The sequence below is a fragment of the Pongo pygmaeus genome, chromosome 17, assembly GCF_028885625.2.
Source record: "Pongo pygmaeus isolate AG05252 chromosome 17, NHGRI_mPonPyg2-v2.0_pri, whole genome shotgun sequence".
Lineage (NCBI taxonomy): Eukaryota > Metazoa > Chordata > Mammalia > Primates > Hominidae > Pongo > Pongo pygmaeus.
In genome coordinates, this window is record NC_072390.2 from 37,729,878 (window position 1) to 37,748,978 (window position 19,101).

The window sequence follows — 19,101 nt, forward strand, 5'->3', positions numbered from 1 at the left end:
CATCATGTTTCAGTTAAGATTGGTCATCCCACAGCCACTTCCCCGCTCCTTCTGTTTCTTTGTGGTTTCCCCACCACTTTATCTTATGCTTCCCCCATAGTCATTCAGATACACAGAGGTCGTTCTTAGAATACTCCCTTTTCTAAGGTTTCATAGAAATGCCCCAACCTGGCCATTTGTCTATCTTCCTTTATCTATCACCTTGGATCGACTGAGTCCCCTTGTGTAAGTCACTTGAGCTCTGGACACCTGCACAGCCTCCAGGAAGGAAATAAGGAGCCTATCCATGATTGTCTTCCAGGACTGTGAGAAAGATGAAATATGCCATGTTGATAAAATGAGCAGGCCTCAGAAATCATTACGTGAATGAAGGAAGGATCAGGCTCAGGGACAGTGCCTAGAAGTGGTCTCATGAAGCTCAAACAACTTCACATTACCCAGGTTCTGAGATCTTTGGATACACAGGCTCTTGAGAGAGAATTTCCCACCCCTCTTGTCTCTTACCTTAGCAAAGAAAATCCAGGCTGCACACTGCCCTGGGGCCAGAAGGTTTTTTAGCTTCACTGTACTGAACATGAGAAAGAATCCCAAAAATCCACTGGAAGGAGAAAAGATTCTTTTGTTAGTGAGGCTTGTCTTCCCTTAGCCAATGGCTGACTAGATTCTGCTACGTTTTACCAATCAATTTCAAATTATTATGCAACCTCTACCTCATCTGTGTTTTCTAGATCTGTGATCTCTGGATGAAAATAAAAAAAATTTTAAAGTCATTAAGCTCTGCTTTTCTAAGGAGCTATGGTGACAGAACTTTGATTAGAGGAATGGTGCAAAGAAATTTCAGAGGCCTCTGGCTAAATCATGAAAGAAAAAAAAGGTGGAGGGCAACACCTCCTGTTCCTTCCCATAGAACTTCTGGAGTTTTGGTGCTTGGCAAGGCAGAGCTTAAATTTTTTTCAAGCAAGACAAACTGGCAGGAAAAGACTTCCAAATGGAAAATCACCATATGAGAAGAGAGAATCTGGACTGACCTCCAGGCTCATAAGAATCTGAAGGGGAAGGCTGGCTTCAGTGACACATATGGCTGAGGCCAGAAGTCCCCCAAACCAGGCTGTCCTGCCATAGGAGGTATGCTTTGGAAATGATGCCTACACATGTGTGTGAATGGAACGATCCCCACTCGAGAACCTGAGGAAGGGGCAGCATCTTGCGGCTATTCACCAGTCTGGACCAACAAGGGCAAGGGCACAGCAGTGGTTGGAGATGTAGTTGCCTGTGCTGGAACTATTTTCAAAAGTGCCCTGTGTGGCCAAGGCCAAAGCAAAGGGAGCTCCAAATGCTTCCTGGCATTTGAAGGCAGGACAACTGGGGAAGAGTTGAGACAGACTGTGTGTGTGTGTGTGTGTGTGTATGTGTGTGTGTGTGTGTGAGAGAGAGAGAGAGAGAGAGAGAAAGGCTGACTTCATGCAAATATGTGCAAGTGGTGGTTTGAGTGTGACTGTTATTTGAACTTGAAAATTGCAAAGTAAGAGATATGACTGCAGTTGTAACTCCAAGCTAGAGAGGCAAGCCCTGTGAGTTGTACTTCATTTGCATCTCCAGACCCTTGACTGCCACACTTCCATCTGACCTTATACAGGCACTGGTGCGCAGCTCCAATGCTGATCATAAACTCTGAGCAGGAAAAGCCCAATCTTGGGCTGCTCTTTGTATTTTCAACAGAGCCTAATATGGTGCCTCAGTTATGGTACACATTAACTAAATGCTTGTCAGGGTGAATTGGAAGCAGATTGAATTGAATTGAACACACCTAAGGCCAAATGTCACAGAAATGTGTACCTTCACTTCATTAGATTAGACTAGTTCACAGCCACATTCTTGGGGCAGGACTAAAGACAGGCATTAGGTTTCCCTGTGTGTATTTCGGCCTGTTTGGCCCTGATGACCTGCAAAGTTTGTTACGATTTGCATCAGCAGTCATGGGAGGCTGAACAGCTACGGATTAAGATGTCTAGTTACTCACACCCAAAACGCAAAGAGGCCCCGTGGGTAAGCAGCAGGCCTACCCAATCACACCCAGTGCCTGGATTTCTATTCCTCGCTGTGCTTACTGACCCTCGTAACCCTAGCCAAAACCCCCTTCCCACCTTTTTGTCTCAGGTTCAGTTTCCTTAAAGTAGAAATAATCATAGCAGTCCTCATCCTATCTTAATGGAAACCAGAGGCTTTTAGAACAGTAAGATTACCTATCCCCAAAGTCTCACTTTATTAACAATGAAACTAGGGTACAGGTACAATTAGAATCCAGGTCTCCGTGGCTCTTCAGATCTCTGGACCAGCAAGGGCGCTGGCACAGCAGTGGACAGATGTAGTTGCCTGTGCTGGAACTATTTTCAAAAGTGCCACTGTGTGGCCAGGGCCATAGCAAAGGGAGCTCCAAACTCTTCCTGGCATTTGGAGGCAGGACAACTGAGGAAGATGTGAAGCTTCATGGAAATGTGTTCTTGACCAGCTAGACAAACAGTGAGACGTGGCTGGGCGCAGTGGCTCACACCTGTAATCTCAGCATTTTGGGACGCCGAGGCGGGTGGATCGCGAGGTCAGGAGATCAAGACCATCCTGGCTAACACAGTGAAACCCCATCTCTACTAAAAATACAAAAAAAAAAAAAAAATTAGCCTGGTGTGGTGGCAGGCACCTGTAGTCCCAGCTACTCGGGAGGCTGAGGCAGGAGAATGGGTGAACCCGGGAGGCAGAGCTTGCAGTGAGCCGAGATCGCACCACTGCACTCCAACCTGGGTGACAGAGCGAGATTCCGTCTCAAAAAAAAAAAAAAAAAAAAAGATGTGCCAGGCACTGGTGGTCATGAGGGCAGGGCTGAAAAGGGAGGCAGCAGTGCTCCAGGCTCCTCTTGGTGGCTCCCACCTCTGCATCCAAGGAAGTAACAACTTCACAGGTGCCTGCCCAACCTCCCAGACTTCCTTTCCCTCGAGTCTTTCCCTCTCCTTTATGCCTGTAGCCACAGGGGTGGCATGAGTCCATGTTGACCTGTCCTCTCAGTGCAGACTCTGGGCCAGGATAAGCTCATGCAGGTTTGTGACTGACAGGCTTCTGGAAGCATCTGGGGCTCTTTTCCATCGTTTAACTTCTATGTCTGTGACTCATTTTTACATTACTCATAGATCTCTTATCTTTCTCCTTGCACTTTCAGCCCATCTACCCCTTGCTAGGGAGGCAGATCTGAGAAGCAGAGGGAGGCTCCCAGAAATGAAGGAATCTGGGAACAGATTCCCAGATTAATGGGGTCTTTGGGCTATGGCTACCGTGCCCCTCCTGAGCTCCCCCAGAACCTCCTGAAGATGACAATGCTCAGTCTGAGATATGGTGGAGCCTCTGAAATGACACAGGGAAAACCAATGCATTCCTCAAAGAGGCTGAGCTCTGTACAGAAGCATGGGTAAAATGTAACAGAGTCACATCAATTCAAACAGAGATTTCCAGATCTTTAGAATAAAACAAAACCCTGATTTATCATGTTGCATTATGAGAAAGTTGCAGATTAAAAGGGGCAAAAATAGAGCCCAATTGTCACCCCACAAAGCCAACATCAATGGGCTGTGAACTGTGCTGCTCTGTTCCAAATAACCAAACAATGGTTGACCTCCCCTCTACACCCTGCTTGCCCATGCTGCTAAATAACCAGACTCAAAGGGAGACAAGTCCGCAGCCGCCCGCCCAGCACGAACACTCACACCATGTGATCCCAGCTAACGGGCAAGGCCTAACCAATTGACAGGAACTAGGAAAGTGAATTGTGTCAGTATTTTCCTGAAACTTTTCTGAGGGTGATAAATAAATCATTCCAAGGCTCAAATGCAGAAACAAACTCTGTAATATTAATTCTTTTTTTTTTTTTTTTTTGGCCCAAACACACCAGAGGAGCAGGACATATCCACTAGCCACATAGCAGCTTTTTAACATTGTAAAGAATCACTGCTTCACAAGGCACTGTTTGATATGTGTGGGAACAGTTGGCCTGATTTTTACATAGCAATTCTTCATGATCTATTGATATTGTATTTACAGTCAACCTGAGTAGATCATCATAACGACCACCATTTATCAGGCCAGGCACAAAGCTTAAGACCCAAAGATCATACAATTAGCAACAGCAATTCTGGGGTTCAACCCAGGTCAGTCTTTCTACCATATCAGGATACCACACATGCTTTGGACCTGTCTACATAAGTCTTTCCACTTCTCGGCATGATGAGGTCAAGCAGAGTGATGATCGTGGCAGGACATGGGGAGAGGGTGAGGATACACTTCTGTGTGTTCAGATGTAGCCCTCCGACTGGCCTATATCCCTGAGTCCTTCCCAAGACCAAGCACTAATGATCACCTTGTTGTCTAGATATCTCCTAGCCATCAGTTTCCAAAATCTATTTCCCAGAGTCCTCAGGTTTGGTGGAGGTTATTTTGGAGGTTGCCTTAAGGAGCAAGAAGGAGGCCAAGGGGAAAGCTGAGAGGGTGGGATTCTGAACCCAAATCTTCCCTTGAACTGGATCCATTTAATCAGTTTTATATATTGGAGTTCTATGTGAGATTCGCTTGTGGAAGGGGAAAAAAGTGGGAGAATCCTAGCTCTAGAGCAAGTGCGAAAACCACTGCCTTGGCGGAGGCACTTCCATGGGCCAGAGGTCCTGGCAGGGCCCAAGCTGGCCCTGAGCATCTAAGGGTGCTAAGTGACAGCCTGCTGGTGACATAATGACTGCTTCCTCGCCTGCATCCACCACCACTCTCTCCTGCCACTCACTCAGGTCACTAGCAGTGACCCTGATCTTCACAGAGAGGAAGACACAGCGGGCAGCACAGAAAGCATACAAATGAGTGAGCTTACGATTACCTGGCACAGCAGCTGCCATGGAATCTGTAGAAGTACAGGAACGGGAAGTCCAGGACGCTGAAGAGATCACCTGAGGGGAACAGCAATGGTGAAACAGTGACCCATGAGGCCTCACATGACCCTCTGCCCCGTTGCCCCAGGAAATACAAGGAGGGCGTCTTTAGCAGTCCTGTGCTTTCAGTCCCCTGGCATTGAATTCACTCCAGCATTCCCAGGGATTCTGTTACTGACATTGTTGTATCATGATAATAACAGTATGATAATAATAATGCCCATTTAGTGAGAGCATGCCTTGTGCAGGGCCCAGTGCTAAAATCTTTATGTATTTATCTCTTTCAATCTTAGTAACAACTCTGTGAGGTTCTATTATGCCCATTTAAACTAAGGCTCAGAGAAGTTAAGAAACATGGCTAAGATTGCACAACTCTTAAACTATGGAGCCAGAATGTGAACTGCAGTCAATCCAAACCTTAGGCTGTCTCCTCTCTACCAGGCAGCCAACCCTGCACAAGGGAGCCCGCAGGATAAAAGAGTCTTTTTCAAGACTCTTTTCTTCTTTTCTGTCTTATATCTAAAAAAAGGTCATGAATGCACTGCCCTGACATTTTTTTTTTCATTTTTATGTTTAATGACTGCAAGAACAGCACGGGGGCCAGACCAACTGTGCAAATTCATTTTAGTTTGAGGTCCAAAGGGTACATTTATTTCTTGTGAAGTAAGTTCATTCTTTTAGTTCCATTTGGTACAAGAGGAAATAATCACACATATTGGCTGCTTCCCTCTCTGGAATTTGAACTTGGTCACAAACAAGAAGTCAGGAGATTAAAAAAGCAGAAAGCCTTCCAAAAATGTCCGGAGAAAAGGAATTAAGCATTTCCACAGCAGATAGCTTGAGTCTTCCAAATCTGGAATTTCTGAACCCCTTGGAGAGCCTGGTCTTCCAGACCCCTGGGCCTTGGCCTGTCTCTCAGTTCTGGGGGCCTGGGGGGAGAGCTGATTTTCCTAAGTATTGCTAGTATATTAGGTGTGCAGTGGAACACACAGGCAGCATTTCCTTCACCACTATGCTATTAATCAAGGGTTTCAGATCAAAAGATATGATGGGCTCCTATGCTTTCTTGGAGACTCAAACGATCTCAAATGATTCAACTATCTATTGGGAAGGAAAGTTCTGAGTTCAATTTCTTTGGAGGGTTTTTTAAAATTATGACTGTTATTTTCTTTGTTTTGTTTCTGCGAGTGAGTATGTGTTTTACTACAAGGAGGGGATTTCTTGGGATCTGGTTTTCATGAAGCCCTACAAGATTTCTTGTTCTCTTTCAGCCATGATTCCTCTGAATAGCTCTACTGTCAAACTGTGTTGGTAGAGGGAATTTGTAAATCACATTAGCTGTCATTTAGTGTGCGAAGAGCATGGATATATTCTGAAGTCCCTTTCTCCATAGAAGTGATAGGCAAGGGTGCCCTGGGGAACCCAGACCTAGAGAGTGGCCAGAGCTCTCCATTCAGGGAGGTGGAGGGAGAGTCTGTCCATGTCCATGGAGAATTCGTTCCGTCTCTTTGGCAGCTGTGTGCTCTTGGCCCTTTCCCAATTTCCTTCTCATTGTGAGAGGAACTGCAGCGCAGCCAGTGTGATAATGAGGAACGGCGGAGAGGGAGATGAATGAAACCTAGGACCTTGAGTCCTCTCAGGCTGCGCCCCTCTCAGCACCCAGTCTTTCATCAGAAATGCTCCAGCAGGGTGAACGGGACTCATGGTGCGTGGCAGCTTTTACAGCCCAGCCCAGGCTTTGGAGGGGGTCTAAAGAGCAGAAGTGTGGTCAGAGGAAGACTGGGAGGGAGGAAAAGAAAGAAAGAAAAAAAAACACAGTCCTCAGGAAATAATACTCCCCACCCAAATCCTGAAAACTGACCCCATAATGAGAGAGAGAAAATAAGAATAGTTAGCCCTTACCTTTGAGCCATTTCTAAAACTATCACACGTTGGTTTCTCACACACCACTTAGCTGACTTCACACCTGTCCCTCCTCCTAGAATTAGCAAGTCCTTGAGAGTGGGGATGCTATTTTCCTCACCCCTGCACCTACTGTGTGTCAGCACCATATCCAATATACCCAGCACACAGCAAGCACCACCAAACCAAGAGTATTGGAGAGACCTGATCATCTCTTGCCTTCCCTAGAGCTAATATTCTAGTTTCCAGCTGGCTCTGTGGTCCTCAATTTCAAGCTCACCTCAAATATTCCCCTTTGATGCCTTCCACCTGCCTTCTCTTTTGCTAAAGTAGTACTCCTAAGCATAGAGGGTGCACGGCAACCCCGGAACAGCAAATGTTAGTGACTGTGCTATAAATACCCCCGGAAGAGGTTGCAGCGTGTGGCTGGCTGGCCCCAGCCACATGCAAACTCGATCCAGGAGTTTGCTGCAAAACAACACTCCTGCACCATCTAGTGCTGAACTACACGGCTTAAGCACAAATCAAGTGGCTAAAGAGTTGTAAACAAGGCTGGGCGCGGTGGCTGACACCTGTAATCTTAGCACTTTGGGAGGCTGAGGCCGGTGAATCACGAGGTCAGGAGTTCAAGACCAGCCTGGCTAAGATGGTGAAACCACATCTCTACTAAAAGTACAAAAATCAGCTGGGCGTGGTGGCGGGCACCTGTAATCCCAGCTACTCAGGAAGCTGAGGCAGAGAATTGCTTGAATCCGGGAGGCAGAGGTTGCAGTGAGCCGAGATTGCCTCACTGCACTCCAGCTTGGGCGACAGAGTGAGACTCCATCTCAAAAAAAAAAAAGAGTTGTAAACACGTTTTGCTACAGCAACATGAGACTTATGCAGTGGAGTCCGAGTTAGGCCCTCACTGTTGTGTTCTGCAGTTAAAATTCCGCTGACTCTGAGTGAGCGAGTGAATCCCATCTTTCTAAAGATTACGAAGCATGAAATTGCCACGGTGAAAAGTGTGACACAATATTGCCACATTCAAGACTAACTGATATTTGAACGTGAAGAAAATTTCCTCTCATGTTCTCACCCTCAAAACTGGCAGGAAAACAGGAGGTCAGTTCCAAGCAGTAATTAGTGCTGCTTGCTCTGTCTCACATATGAGCCACAGACACACCAGGTAACAAGGTTGTTTCCGGGTCAGATTCCTGAGTCTCCTTGCTCCTCTTGTTCTGTGAAATTCTCTAGAGCTCTCTTGAACACCACAGCTAAGGGGCCCCATACAAATAGGAAGTACAAACTCTTTAACAGGGGAAATTTCCTCTTCTCTACTATACTTAAAAGAGTGCAAGGGGGAAAGGTGATCCTCTTCTCAAGGAAGGTTCTGAGATTCTCAGAGCAAACTCTGTGGTGGGGCCCATGCTGAGGGCATGAAGAACTGTCTGCCTGAGTCCCACCACCGCTGCCAGCGCACTCCAAAGGTGCACCTGCAAGAGAGCTCCTCCTTCCAATCACTCAGGAGTGAGTGAGGAGGGAAGCTCAGTCAAAAGCACTATCCAGAAGCCCTCACACACCCTCTAGAAGAGTTAAAATAGGACTGACAATGTTAAATGCTGGTGAGGATGTGGAGCAACTGGAACTCTCACATACTGCTGGGTGGGAGTGGAAAATAGTACAAACACTTTGGAAAACATCCTTTCTTAGAAAGTGAAACATTCATCTACTCTAAGACCCAGTAATCCTATTCTGAAATGTTCACCCAAGAGACGTGAAAACATAAGTCCACAAAAAGGCTGGTATGAGAATGTTCAGAGCAGCCACAAGCTGGGAACAGCCCAGGTGAGCATCAACAGGTAAACAGATAAACAAACGTGGTATATGCATACAATGGAACCCTACCAGCAACAAAAAGGAACAAACTCATGATATACACAACGACATGAATGAATCTCTAAACATTGTGCTGCATGAGCCAGACACAAAAAGTACTGATGATTCCATTTATAAGGGCTTGAGAATAGACAGAACTTATCTATGGTAACAGACATCAGATCCATAGAGGTCTTCATGGTGTGGAAAGGGAGTGAGTAGGAAGGGGCAGGAGGAAGCTTTCTGCAGTGATAGAAATGTTTTATATCTTGATGGGGTATAAGTTACACAGGTGTGTAGATTTGCCAAAATTGATTGAGCTGTACATTTAACATGTATATTTCATATATGTAAATTATATAACAATTTTAAAATGTTTTTAAAGTACTACCAAATAACTAAGACACAAGCATTAAAAGAAGGGGCCAGGTGCAGCGGCTCATGCCTGTAATCCTAGCACTTTGGGAGGCCAAGGCGGGTGGATCACTTGAGGTCAGGAGTTCAAGACCAGCCTGACCAACATGGTGGGACCCCGTCTCTCCTAAAAATACAAAAATTAGCTGGGCGTGGTGGCGGGCACCTGTAATCCTAGCTACTTGGGAGGCTGAGGCAGGAGAATCACTTGAACCCAGAAGGCAGAGGTTGCAGTGAGCAGAGATTGTGCCACTGCACTACAGCCTGGGCAAGAGAGTTTGAGACTCTGTCTCAAAAAAAAAAAAGAAAAGAAAAAAAGAAAAAAAAAAGAAGGGGTAAGAAGAAACCAAAAAGAATTGAGCCCTGCTGTAAAATGTCAGAAAGTATGAACAGATTCTTCCAAGAAGACTGTCCCTATGGAGACTGACTGTGACTGTGTCTTAACTGGAGCAGTAGGGAACCAGGAAGACAGCTCACCCAACACACACTCAGGCCCCACTGCAGACGTTCTAGATAGCAAGTGTAATAAGCAAGTGAGAAAGAATAAAGTGCTGTTCTACCTTGAAGTGGGCTAGACTGGTCCAATCAGAAAGCTAATGAATGAACTGGCAGGAATTGGAGCCACCCTATAAGAGTAGTCCTGCTCCCTTACAGCAAGGGAGCCCACAGCCACTTCAGCAGTGCCACGGCCCAGCAAAACTCTTCTTATAAGCCCGACTTTCTGTACCTGGCCTCTGCAATGACACCACCTCAGCTAGCAGGAAACTTCAACAAATCGAAGTTGCAGAGAAGAGTCCTTCAAGAGCAGTGTCCCAGGACTCTCTCTGATGAATCCAACAGGCTCCACAATGCCCTGGGTTGCCCATCGCAGACCCATCCCCCATCCTGCAGGAGACGGAAGGGAAGGTGAACATTTGTGTCCATTCTTTTTCAAAAATCATGAAAATATAACTTGAAGGAAAATTAATCCATACAAGTATCCCTTCCGGCATAATTAAGCTCCAAACAGGTTTTCAAATGAGAAAGATGTCCCTTTATTCCCCCAATACATTTTCTTATTGAGATATAATTTGCATACTATAAAATTCACCCTTTTAAAGTGCACACTTCAGTGGTTTTTAGTATATTCATAGAGTTGTGCAACCATCACCACTATCTGATTCCAGAACATTTTCATTACCTCAAAAAGAAACTGCAGCCTATTTCAAATTACTCCTCTGCCCAGGACATTCTACAATCATATACTTCTGACCACTTTGTATTCCCAGGGAGTAACTAAGTGTCCAAGGTATTTTTGTATTGACCTAAAAGGTTAGCAATAACTCAAGGTAAAATGTCAGACTGTTGGCCAAAATGTCTAAGCCATCACCAGCAGTCACCATGTTCAGAAACTGGTGGCTAAACACATCCCCCAAACCAAAAGCAGCTCCAGACCAAAATTTAGGAACATTGTACAAAAGCATTCACTGTAGTGGGATACTTTATAGTAAAGTTTAGGGGGCTGGGCGTGGTGGCTTATGCCTGTAATCCCAGCACTTTGGGAGGCTGAGGCAGGCAGATCACCTGAGGTCAGGCATTCGAGACCAGCCTGGCCAGTATCGTGAAACCCTGTCTCTATTAAAAATACAAAAATTAGCCAGGTGTGGTGGCAGGTGCCTGTAGTCTCAGCTACTTGGGAGGCTGAGGCAGGAGAATCACTTGAACCCGGGAGGCGGAGGTTGCAGTGAGCCAAGATTGCACCACTGCACTCCAGCCTGGGCAACAGAGCGAGACTGTCTCAAAAAAAAAAAAGCAATAAAGTGTAGGATCACCGAAAGAGCAGCAGCATTTAAAAAGAACAACTTAGAAAGAGGGTCAGGAGACCTAACCCCAGTCTCCCTCTGCTACTCGCCTGCTCTGCATCATCTTGGTCACATCACTTAACTCCTCAGGGTTTCAATCTCCTCATTTGTATTAGGATGGTGCACAAGTAATTAATACAATTTGGTGGCACCTGGGATAATCACTAAGATTCCTTCCAGCTCTGACCATCATAAGTTTAACAAATGAACAAGCACAACCTCTTAGCTGAAGGGCAGCATGATTTCTTTAGGTAAAAATTATTCACCCAGCCGGGCACAGTGGCTCACGCCTATAATCCCTGCACTTTGGGAGGATGAGGCGGGCAGAACACTTGAGGTCAGGAGTTCCAGACCAGACTGGCCAACGCAGTGAAACCCCATCTCAACTAAAAATACAAAAATTAGCCGGGCATGGTGGCAGGTGCCTATAATCCCAGCTACTCAGGAGGCTGAGGCAGGAGAATTGCTTGAACCCGGGAGGCAGAGGTTGCAGTGAGCCGAGATACACCACTGCACTCCAGCCTGGCCAGCCTGGGCAAGAGAGCAAGACTCTGTCTCAAAAAAAAAAAAAAGAATTATTCACCCAAGTCCACTAGAAATAATTCAGGATGTAAACCAAGGAGAATCTGTGAACATAACTTTCCAAAGGCCTTTGACAAAAGCACATTTCTTTCTTTTTTTTTTTTTTTTTTTTTGAGATGGAATCTCACTCTTGCCCAGGCTAGAGTGCAGTGAGGCGATCTCAGCTCACTGCAAGCTCCGCCTCCTGGGCTCACACCATTCTCCTGCCTCAGCCTCCCAAGTAGCTGGGACTACAGGCGCCCACCACCACGCCCCGCTAATTTTTTGTATTTTTAGTAGAGACGGGGTTTCACCGTGTTAGCCAGGATGGTCTCGATCTCCTGACCTTGTGATCCGCCCGCCTCAGCCTCCCAAAGTGCAGGGATTACAGGCGTGAGTCACCGCGCCCGGCCGACAAAAGCACATTTCAAAGGGGCAGGACACTTAGTAGGCTCTTAAATGTCTGCTGGGTGGCAGCTACTTGGCTGCATAAAGGAATGATAGGAGATGCGACTGAAAGGCAGACAACCAGCAGTATGGGTAAGCAGAAGCCGTTTAGGGTTACCAGTATGGCTTCACAGGACTTATTATTCCACAAAGGATAGACTTTTAGCACATGACAGCAGAGAGGGGACTCAACAGCAAACCTTGGAGTTTTGAGAAGTCATCGTTCATAGGAGCAGGCAGACAACAGGAACTGTGCTTTCATATGGCAAGCGGAGTGTAATAAGAAAATGCGTTCAAGTTATCCTTACGAGACATGGATTCAGATATGTCATATACAATCTAGAAGCATTATTCCTGAGTCACTAGCAACAACTCCCTGAGGATCCTCGTTCAGATAGCAGGTAAAACACCAACAGAAAGAAGCAGCTGAAAACGCCAACAGAAACCTGTTATTGCTTTAAGCACAGGATGAGAGCTAGAAGGGACCTTAGAAAGCAGCCAGTTCACATTTCTCATTTTCTAGATGCGAAAACTGAGACCTAGAGGGCTTGGGTAATGCTTTATGCATAGCAAGTGGTGAATAAACATTTGTTTTGTGGTTTGTTTGTTTTTTAAAAACTATCTTAAGGCCACTCAGTGGGGGAGCCAAGGAAAGTTCCAATCCTTCTGAGTCTATTCTTTGCACCACACTCCACGAAGCCACAAGGAGCACAACCAATATAACTTGTATTTTCAGCCATGCCACACACAGACATTATTGTTTTATCTTTTGGCATCAATTTCAAAGCCTTTCAAAGCAAAAAACTGTGATGGAATAGGGTCTTGTGGGCAATTCCTTAATCTGAAAAGCAACAACAGAGTAATTGAGGCAGCAAGATACATTTTAAAAATTGACTCCTGGCCGGGCGTGGTGGCACACGCCTGTAATCCCAGCACTTTGGGAGGCCAAGGTGGGTGGATCATGAGGTCAGGAGATCGAGACCATCCTGGCTAACATGGTGAAAACCTGTCTCTACTAAAAGTACAAAAAATTAGCCAGGCATGGTCTCATGCGCCATAGTCCCAGCCACTCGGGAGGCTGAGGCAGGAGAATTGCTTGAACCTGGGAGGCGGAGGTTGCAGTGAGCTGAGATCATGCCACTGCACTCCAGCCTGGGCAACAGAGTGAGACTCTGTCTCAAAAAAAAAAAAAAGAATTGACTTCTTTCTTCTGCAATTATGAGAACTGGATGGTGACATATGATACAAACTTTAAAAATGATGCCAGATAGAAAGAGGGTAACAACAATATATTTGCAAAATTCAAACAAGAATTAGAGAACCAACTCCTTCACTTAATTATTTCTTATATTTACCCCCTAGTATTTTATTTGAGGTTACCCTTTGGGATGATTCTGATGATGGGATTTGGGGTACCATAGCAGGCCTTGGGAAATATTATGGGATAGCAAGAGGCCCCTCATATTCTGCCATAAGAGCAATAACTTCTGCTCCTGAAGTTATCACCAAAAAGGGATTCAGGGTGTTTTTTGAACTTTTGAACTTTTTCACCAAATTTTTTAACACTAGAAATGAAGAGCAATTCAGGACGCTTGGAAAAGGAATTTCAGAAGCAGGCAAAATAAGCCTTAGTTTACTTGGCAGGAAATAGACCTGTCTGTATATCTGCGATCATACTGGATGAAAACACAGACAACAAGAAGGGGTAAGAATAAATTCCTGGGTGATAAATTGGTTTATTAAGAGCAGTTTCAAATAGGTGGGACCTTCCTGCCCTCGCAGTCATCCTGGGGGGCAATGACATGCTCTTATGAAATGTCTCTGAGAGACAGGCTCACTGGGTCCAATAAGCAATGTCAAACAGACAAAACAACACTCCGGGGCCATTTACCTGTGGGATGAGACGCAAATGCCAGGAGCACCACACTGGAAAAGAGACAGCAAAGTAGTCAAGAAGTCTCCCCGGCACCAAAAACACCAGCTGTTCCCACACATTTTACTTGGAAATAGTTAAATATGCCTAAAAGCAAATTATCTGCACTGACTCACTCTGCCTAAATCCAGCTCCTCAGAGAGAGTAAGAATGACTTGAAATGTCTCATGTTTTGGCAAGAAGATTGCCTCTTGGGACAGGCTTGGGACAGAGTGTGAATCCATGTCTCAACCTGAGGGTCTACTGTGCCTCTTTTCTCGATCCAGGCTGACCCTAGTTATGATCATACTCACCTAATCTACCAAGAGTATTTATAAGCTAAACAAAGCAAACTCCCAATTAAAACAGCTTGCAATGTAAAAGCTAGCTGTTGTGTGTGAGCTACGTATATTTTTGCCACAAAATCAACTGTGTAGAAGATAGTTACATTTCCAAGAGGCTAGCCCACAATTGATCCAGCCCATCCACCATGTGGCTGAAAACTACCTTTACTGATTTTCAATAGATGCCACAGAGGGGAAAGGATGAAAAGAGAATGAAGAGGAGTGTTCCTTTGATGTGAGCCCTGTTCATCCTTGGCAACCTCCCATTGTCCTCTCTGAAAACCCCTCCCGTCCCACAGTGCCCCTCTACAGTGCCTTCATGCTGCCGAACCCCACTTGGGGGGCCCAATCCCCCACCCTCTGCAACCTCTTCTATCAAAATTCATGCCATCTGGGCAGCCAATCAAATTAGAGAATTAGGAATAAAACATGTTATCTAAGTATGGCAGGGAATTTTTTAAAGTGCTGGATGGCCTACTCTGGTTCTAAACCCTGGCTGCATATCAGAACAGCCCAGTGTCCTGGCTTAAATCGGAATCTCTGAGGTGCAGGCAATCAGTTATTTTATTTTGTTATGGCCCCTCAGTGGCTCTAAAGTACACCAGGATTGGGAACCACCACAAGGAATCCCTAGTTGGTGGTGACATCCTAGGCAGTGTGGAGGAAGACGGCTGTGAGCAAAAAAACCACTGGGAGCCTGCCTGCTCCAGGAGCTGTCTCTCGGAGCCATTTCTGTGTTTTTCATGTTCTTCCTTTGCTCTTCCTCTAAAGCTAAGGTTCTCTGATGGCCCCAGGGCAGTCAGCAGTGTGGACAGAGGCTAGACAGGAGGTTTGGGAGAAAGCCAATGGGAAGAGCCACACATCCAGTGATTGAGAAGTTGTAGGTTTGTAAGACAGGGCTGCTGTAGCTATAAACAAGACTGGAGACTTCACAATGATTAGCCCTTTGCATAGGCTCTCTAAGTCTTTGCTTCCATCTCGCCTTTCTTTGGAAAACATATACCCTGTACATACTCCATTATTTTACCTCCCTGAATCCCTTTTTGGTTATAACTTCAGGAGGAGAAGTGATCACTCTTACGACAGGATATGAGGGGCCTCTTGCCATCCCAAAACATCTCCCAGAGCCTGTCATGTATCCCAGATCCCATCATCAGAATCGCCCCAAAGGGTAACCTCAAATAAAATATTAGGGGATAAATATAAGAAATAATTAAGTGAAGAGTTGGTCCTTTAATCCTTGTTTGAATTTTGCAAATACAGTATTAAGCCACTCCTAACTCCTACCAAAGCAGGCCATTCAGCACTTGAAAAAAAATTCCCTCCGATACTTAGATAGCAAGTTTTATTCCTAACCTCTAACTCAATCAGCCACCTGGATGGCATGAGTTTTGATAGAAGAGGTTGCAGAGGGTGGGGGATTGGGCCCCCCACAGTGGGCTTTAGCAGCATGAAGGCACTGCAGAGGGGCGCTGGGGGATGGGAGGGGTTTCCAGAGAGGGCGATGGGAGGGTGCCAAGGATGAATGGGGCTCACATCAAAGGAACAATCTCTCTTCATTCTCTTTTCATCTTTTCCCCTCTGTGGCATCCTACACTGCGACCTCCTTGCGGGCAAGAACCATATTTTATTCATCCTTGGATCCCTAGCAGTGCCAGACATCATGTGGCAAGTACTCAATACGTTTTCTGAACTGCAATTAATCACCTCTAGGTGTACTGTGGTGGGACTATGTTTGAAGAAAAATGTAACTTGAAGCCCTGTATACTTTTTTTTTTTTTGAGACAAGATCTCCCCCTGTTGCCCAGGCTGGAGTGCAGTGGCTCAGTCATAACTCACTGTAACCTTGAGCTCTGGGGCTCAAGCGATCCTCCTCAGCCTCCCAACGCAGATACCCCTTATAGTTATAAGATTATAAATTACATGTAAATTATAATGAAGAAATTATACTAATATAAAAAGGGTGTATCATGCTGTTCTAGTAAGCAGGCTCATTCTCTGCTTGGCTTGGGACAAGGATACAAACAGAAGTCCACATACCATATTTAAAAGTTATAAATCAAGCCTCAGACTTCATCCTACCTAACAAATACACCTTCAGAATAACCTGAAAGTCTAGTTTAAAATGTAGAATTCTTGGGCTCCCTGGTGCTGCATGTCAGAATGTAGCAGCCCAGGGCAGCCTCTGACTCCCGGTTGCCAATGCCCCCCTTTTCTTTCCACCCCAGGCTTCATCCTGCAGCCCAAGGGCCTCACACATGTGTGTGGACACCTGAGCCTGCAAGGTCTTCTCCACCTACACTCCTGCCCATTGACAGCCTCTCTTTGGACACCCCTTGGGCCTGGGAATGAGTTGGGAAGATGGACCCAAGGAGCCCTGGAATCGAGCTCAGGGACATGGGTGGGGGATTCAAGGACACAATCTAGAAGTGAGGGTGTGGCCTCTGGGATGAGAGAAACGTCCCTTAGCCTCACAGATACCACGTCCCGGAGAAGGGATGTGGCCCTCTGAAGTTTAGGGCCTGAGAGAGGCCCCTCTTGCCTGGTCTAAGGGCAAGACTACTATTTGGTCTCCTCAACTCTGTCATCTCACAAATTCTGTAACTTATCTTCCTGGCAGGCACATTGGCTCAGAACTCTTCAATCAAAATATTATTGGAAAATAAAAATCCATTAGCCCTAAAAGGATATGAATTGTTCTTTAAAAATGTAAATTATATTTTACCTGAATATATAGTTTAAGTATTGCTGGTCAATGTCACTAAGGAATGAGAGAGAAAAAAAAGATAAATGAAGTAGCAGAACTATTTTAAATACATAAAATAATCATTATCTTTTACTAATAAATTCTATTTTAGTTACTTTTATAAATTATTCATAAATAGAGGGAAATGTATTTAATATTCAAAACCAGTTACTAGTTCATTTTAAATCATACACATTTTTACCTGTGGGCAACTGTTTCTCACATGTACATTTGTCACTTTCAAAGAAGTGTCAACTATCTCAGGCCACTGGACTGACTTTTGGGGCTACCATATTTAACAAGTAAAAATACAGGGCAATCAAATACATTTGAATTTCTGATAAAGAGTAATGTTTTAGTGTAAGTACTATATGTTCCGAATATTACAAAATATTCGAGGCTTATCTGAAATTCAAATGCAACCAGGCATCCTGTATTTTATCTGGCAACTCTACTGGCTTCTTGCTACAAAAACACTTTATTAAAAGAACAAAAGGTGCTCCAGGGAGTGGAAGCCCCACATTCTCAGAGTAGATGACCTTCTCTCAGGAGTCATTCCCTTCAGACCTTTTCTCTTTAGGCCTTCAGCAGGCCCCAAAACCCAGAGGCCAGCTGGCCAGTCTAGGGGCACTGGCCTCACAGCTCCAGGCCTGAAGTCTTGTCTTTTCTCATTTACATTCACCAAAGCTGCTCCATTGACTGCCTGCAACAAAGGCCTCATTTTGCCCAAGAATGAGCTAGTAAGTGGAGAGACTTCTGGGTCTAAAGTAAGTCAAATTAGGACGGGGCTGGGGAAACAAGAAAAAGTACTGTCCCTCTGTGCTTGATGCAGCCGATTGGCACCCAAAGCAGCTGGCCACATACATTTCATTCACATGTCATCTGAGAGGTGACATGTGAATCCCCTGAAGGAAGTGGATTGAGACTTCCATGCCTCTTCACACATGGCTAAAGGCAGACATGTTCCAGGTGTTGGTGGACACAGCCTGGAGTGGGCCAAACAGCAAGAAGAGGGCCGGCTTCAAAGACTAAGTCCCCTGCCCTCACCACAATCCAGGCCTGCAGAGTCTCTGGCTGAATGGAAGAATCTCATGATACCACAAGTCTCAGCCCTTTCCTTTAACCCAACCACAGCTCACCAAACATTAAGAGTTTATCTTGGCCGGGCGTGGTGGCTCATGCCTGTAATCCCAGCACTTTGGGAGGCCGAGGCGGGTGGATCACCTGAGGTCGGGAGTTCGAGACCAGCCTGACCAACATGGAGAAACCCCTCTCTACTAAAAATACAAAATTAGCCAAGCGTGGTGGTGCGTGCCTGTAATCCCAGCTACTCGGGAGGCTGAGGCAGGCAAATCGCTTGAACCCGGGGGGTGGAGGGTGCGGTGAGCTGAGACCGCGCCATTGCGCTCCAGATCGTGCCATTGCACTCCAAGAAGAGCTAAACTCCATCTCAAGGAAAAAAAAAAAAAAAGGAGTTTACCTTAATGCACTGGGTTTCTGGGACTTCTGTAGAATTTTATAAGCCCCTGAAAATGAAATAAAACATATCACTGGTCATGGTATTCTGCTCAAGGAGCTGCTGGCCTGTCCAGGGAAACACAAAATCCACATGGATAAAGGCTCCCAAAAGCATGACTGCTGGTCCTTTTCCCTACGAGGGTCACACCCAGCTGACAGGAGAAGACCATCAATATTTGGAAGGCTTCAAGGATGCAAATTCAACAATCCTCTATGATAACGCAGTCAGTCCTTCCAGTGGTCCCCAGAGTGCTGGGCATGGAAAGCATCATGATAATGAAGGACACAATTAACAGGAAGGTTTTACTTCCTTGACATGATGCACATGAAAAGAGAAACACCCCTGGATTTCTGAACATTTCTGAACTGTGTTAACAGTCAGGGCACTGTTTTTCCCCCAGGACTACAGACAAGCAACACTGAACGTGTGATTTGTGATAAAATCAGATGGTCCCTTTATTTGAACAACTTAAACTTTTTTGGTAAATTACTGAAAGAAAAAGTTTTTGACATGAACTTCTGGATATCTTCTCTCCATTTTTAGAGAACACCAATCAGCATTCCAAAAGTTGACTTGAGCAAGTGAAACCCCAAGCCACAGTGA

General features: G+C 45.4%; 1 protein-coding gene across 16 annotated transcripts in view; it reads right to left on the reverse strand.

Moving 5' to 3' along the window:
* Nucleotides 1-19,101, reverse strand: part of TMEM241 (transmembrane protein 241) — a 204,390-nt gene that overhangs the window by 110,856 nt on the left and 74,433 nt on the right. For 11 of the 16 annotated variants that reach the window (XR_008495461.2, XR_008495460.2, XR_008495459.2 and 8 more), the window contains 5 exons: nt 18,460-18,505; nt 16,959-16,994; nt 13,869-13,903; nt 4,904-4,973; nt 505-598 (listed from right to left, as the gene is read on the reverse strand). Coding sequence is in view for 13 of the 16 variants with exons in the window: in XM_063653483.1 (XP_063509553.1) it covers nt 505-598; nt 4,904-4,973; nt 13,869-13,903; nt 16,959-16,994; nt 18,460-18,505 (281 nt within the window). In the remaining 3 variants the exon portion in view is untranslated. Of the gene's footprint in view, nt 1-504; nt 599-4,903; nt 4,974-9,855; nt 10,014-13,868; nt 13,904-16,958; nt 16,995-18,459; nt 18,506-19,101 lie in introns of those variants that run through there. The other 5 variants (XM_063653489.1, XM_063653486.1, XM_054461033.2 and 2 more) reach the window with 2 other exon arrangements.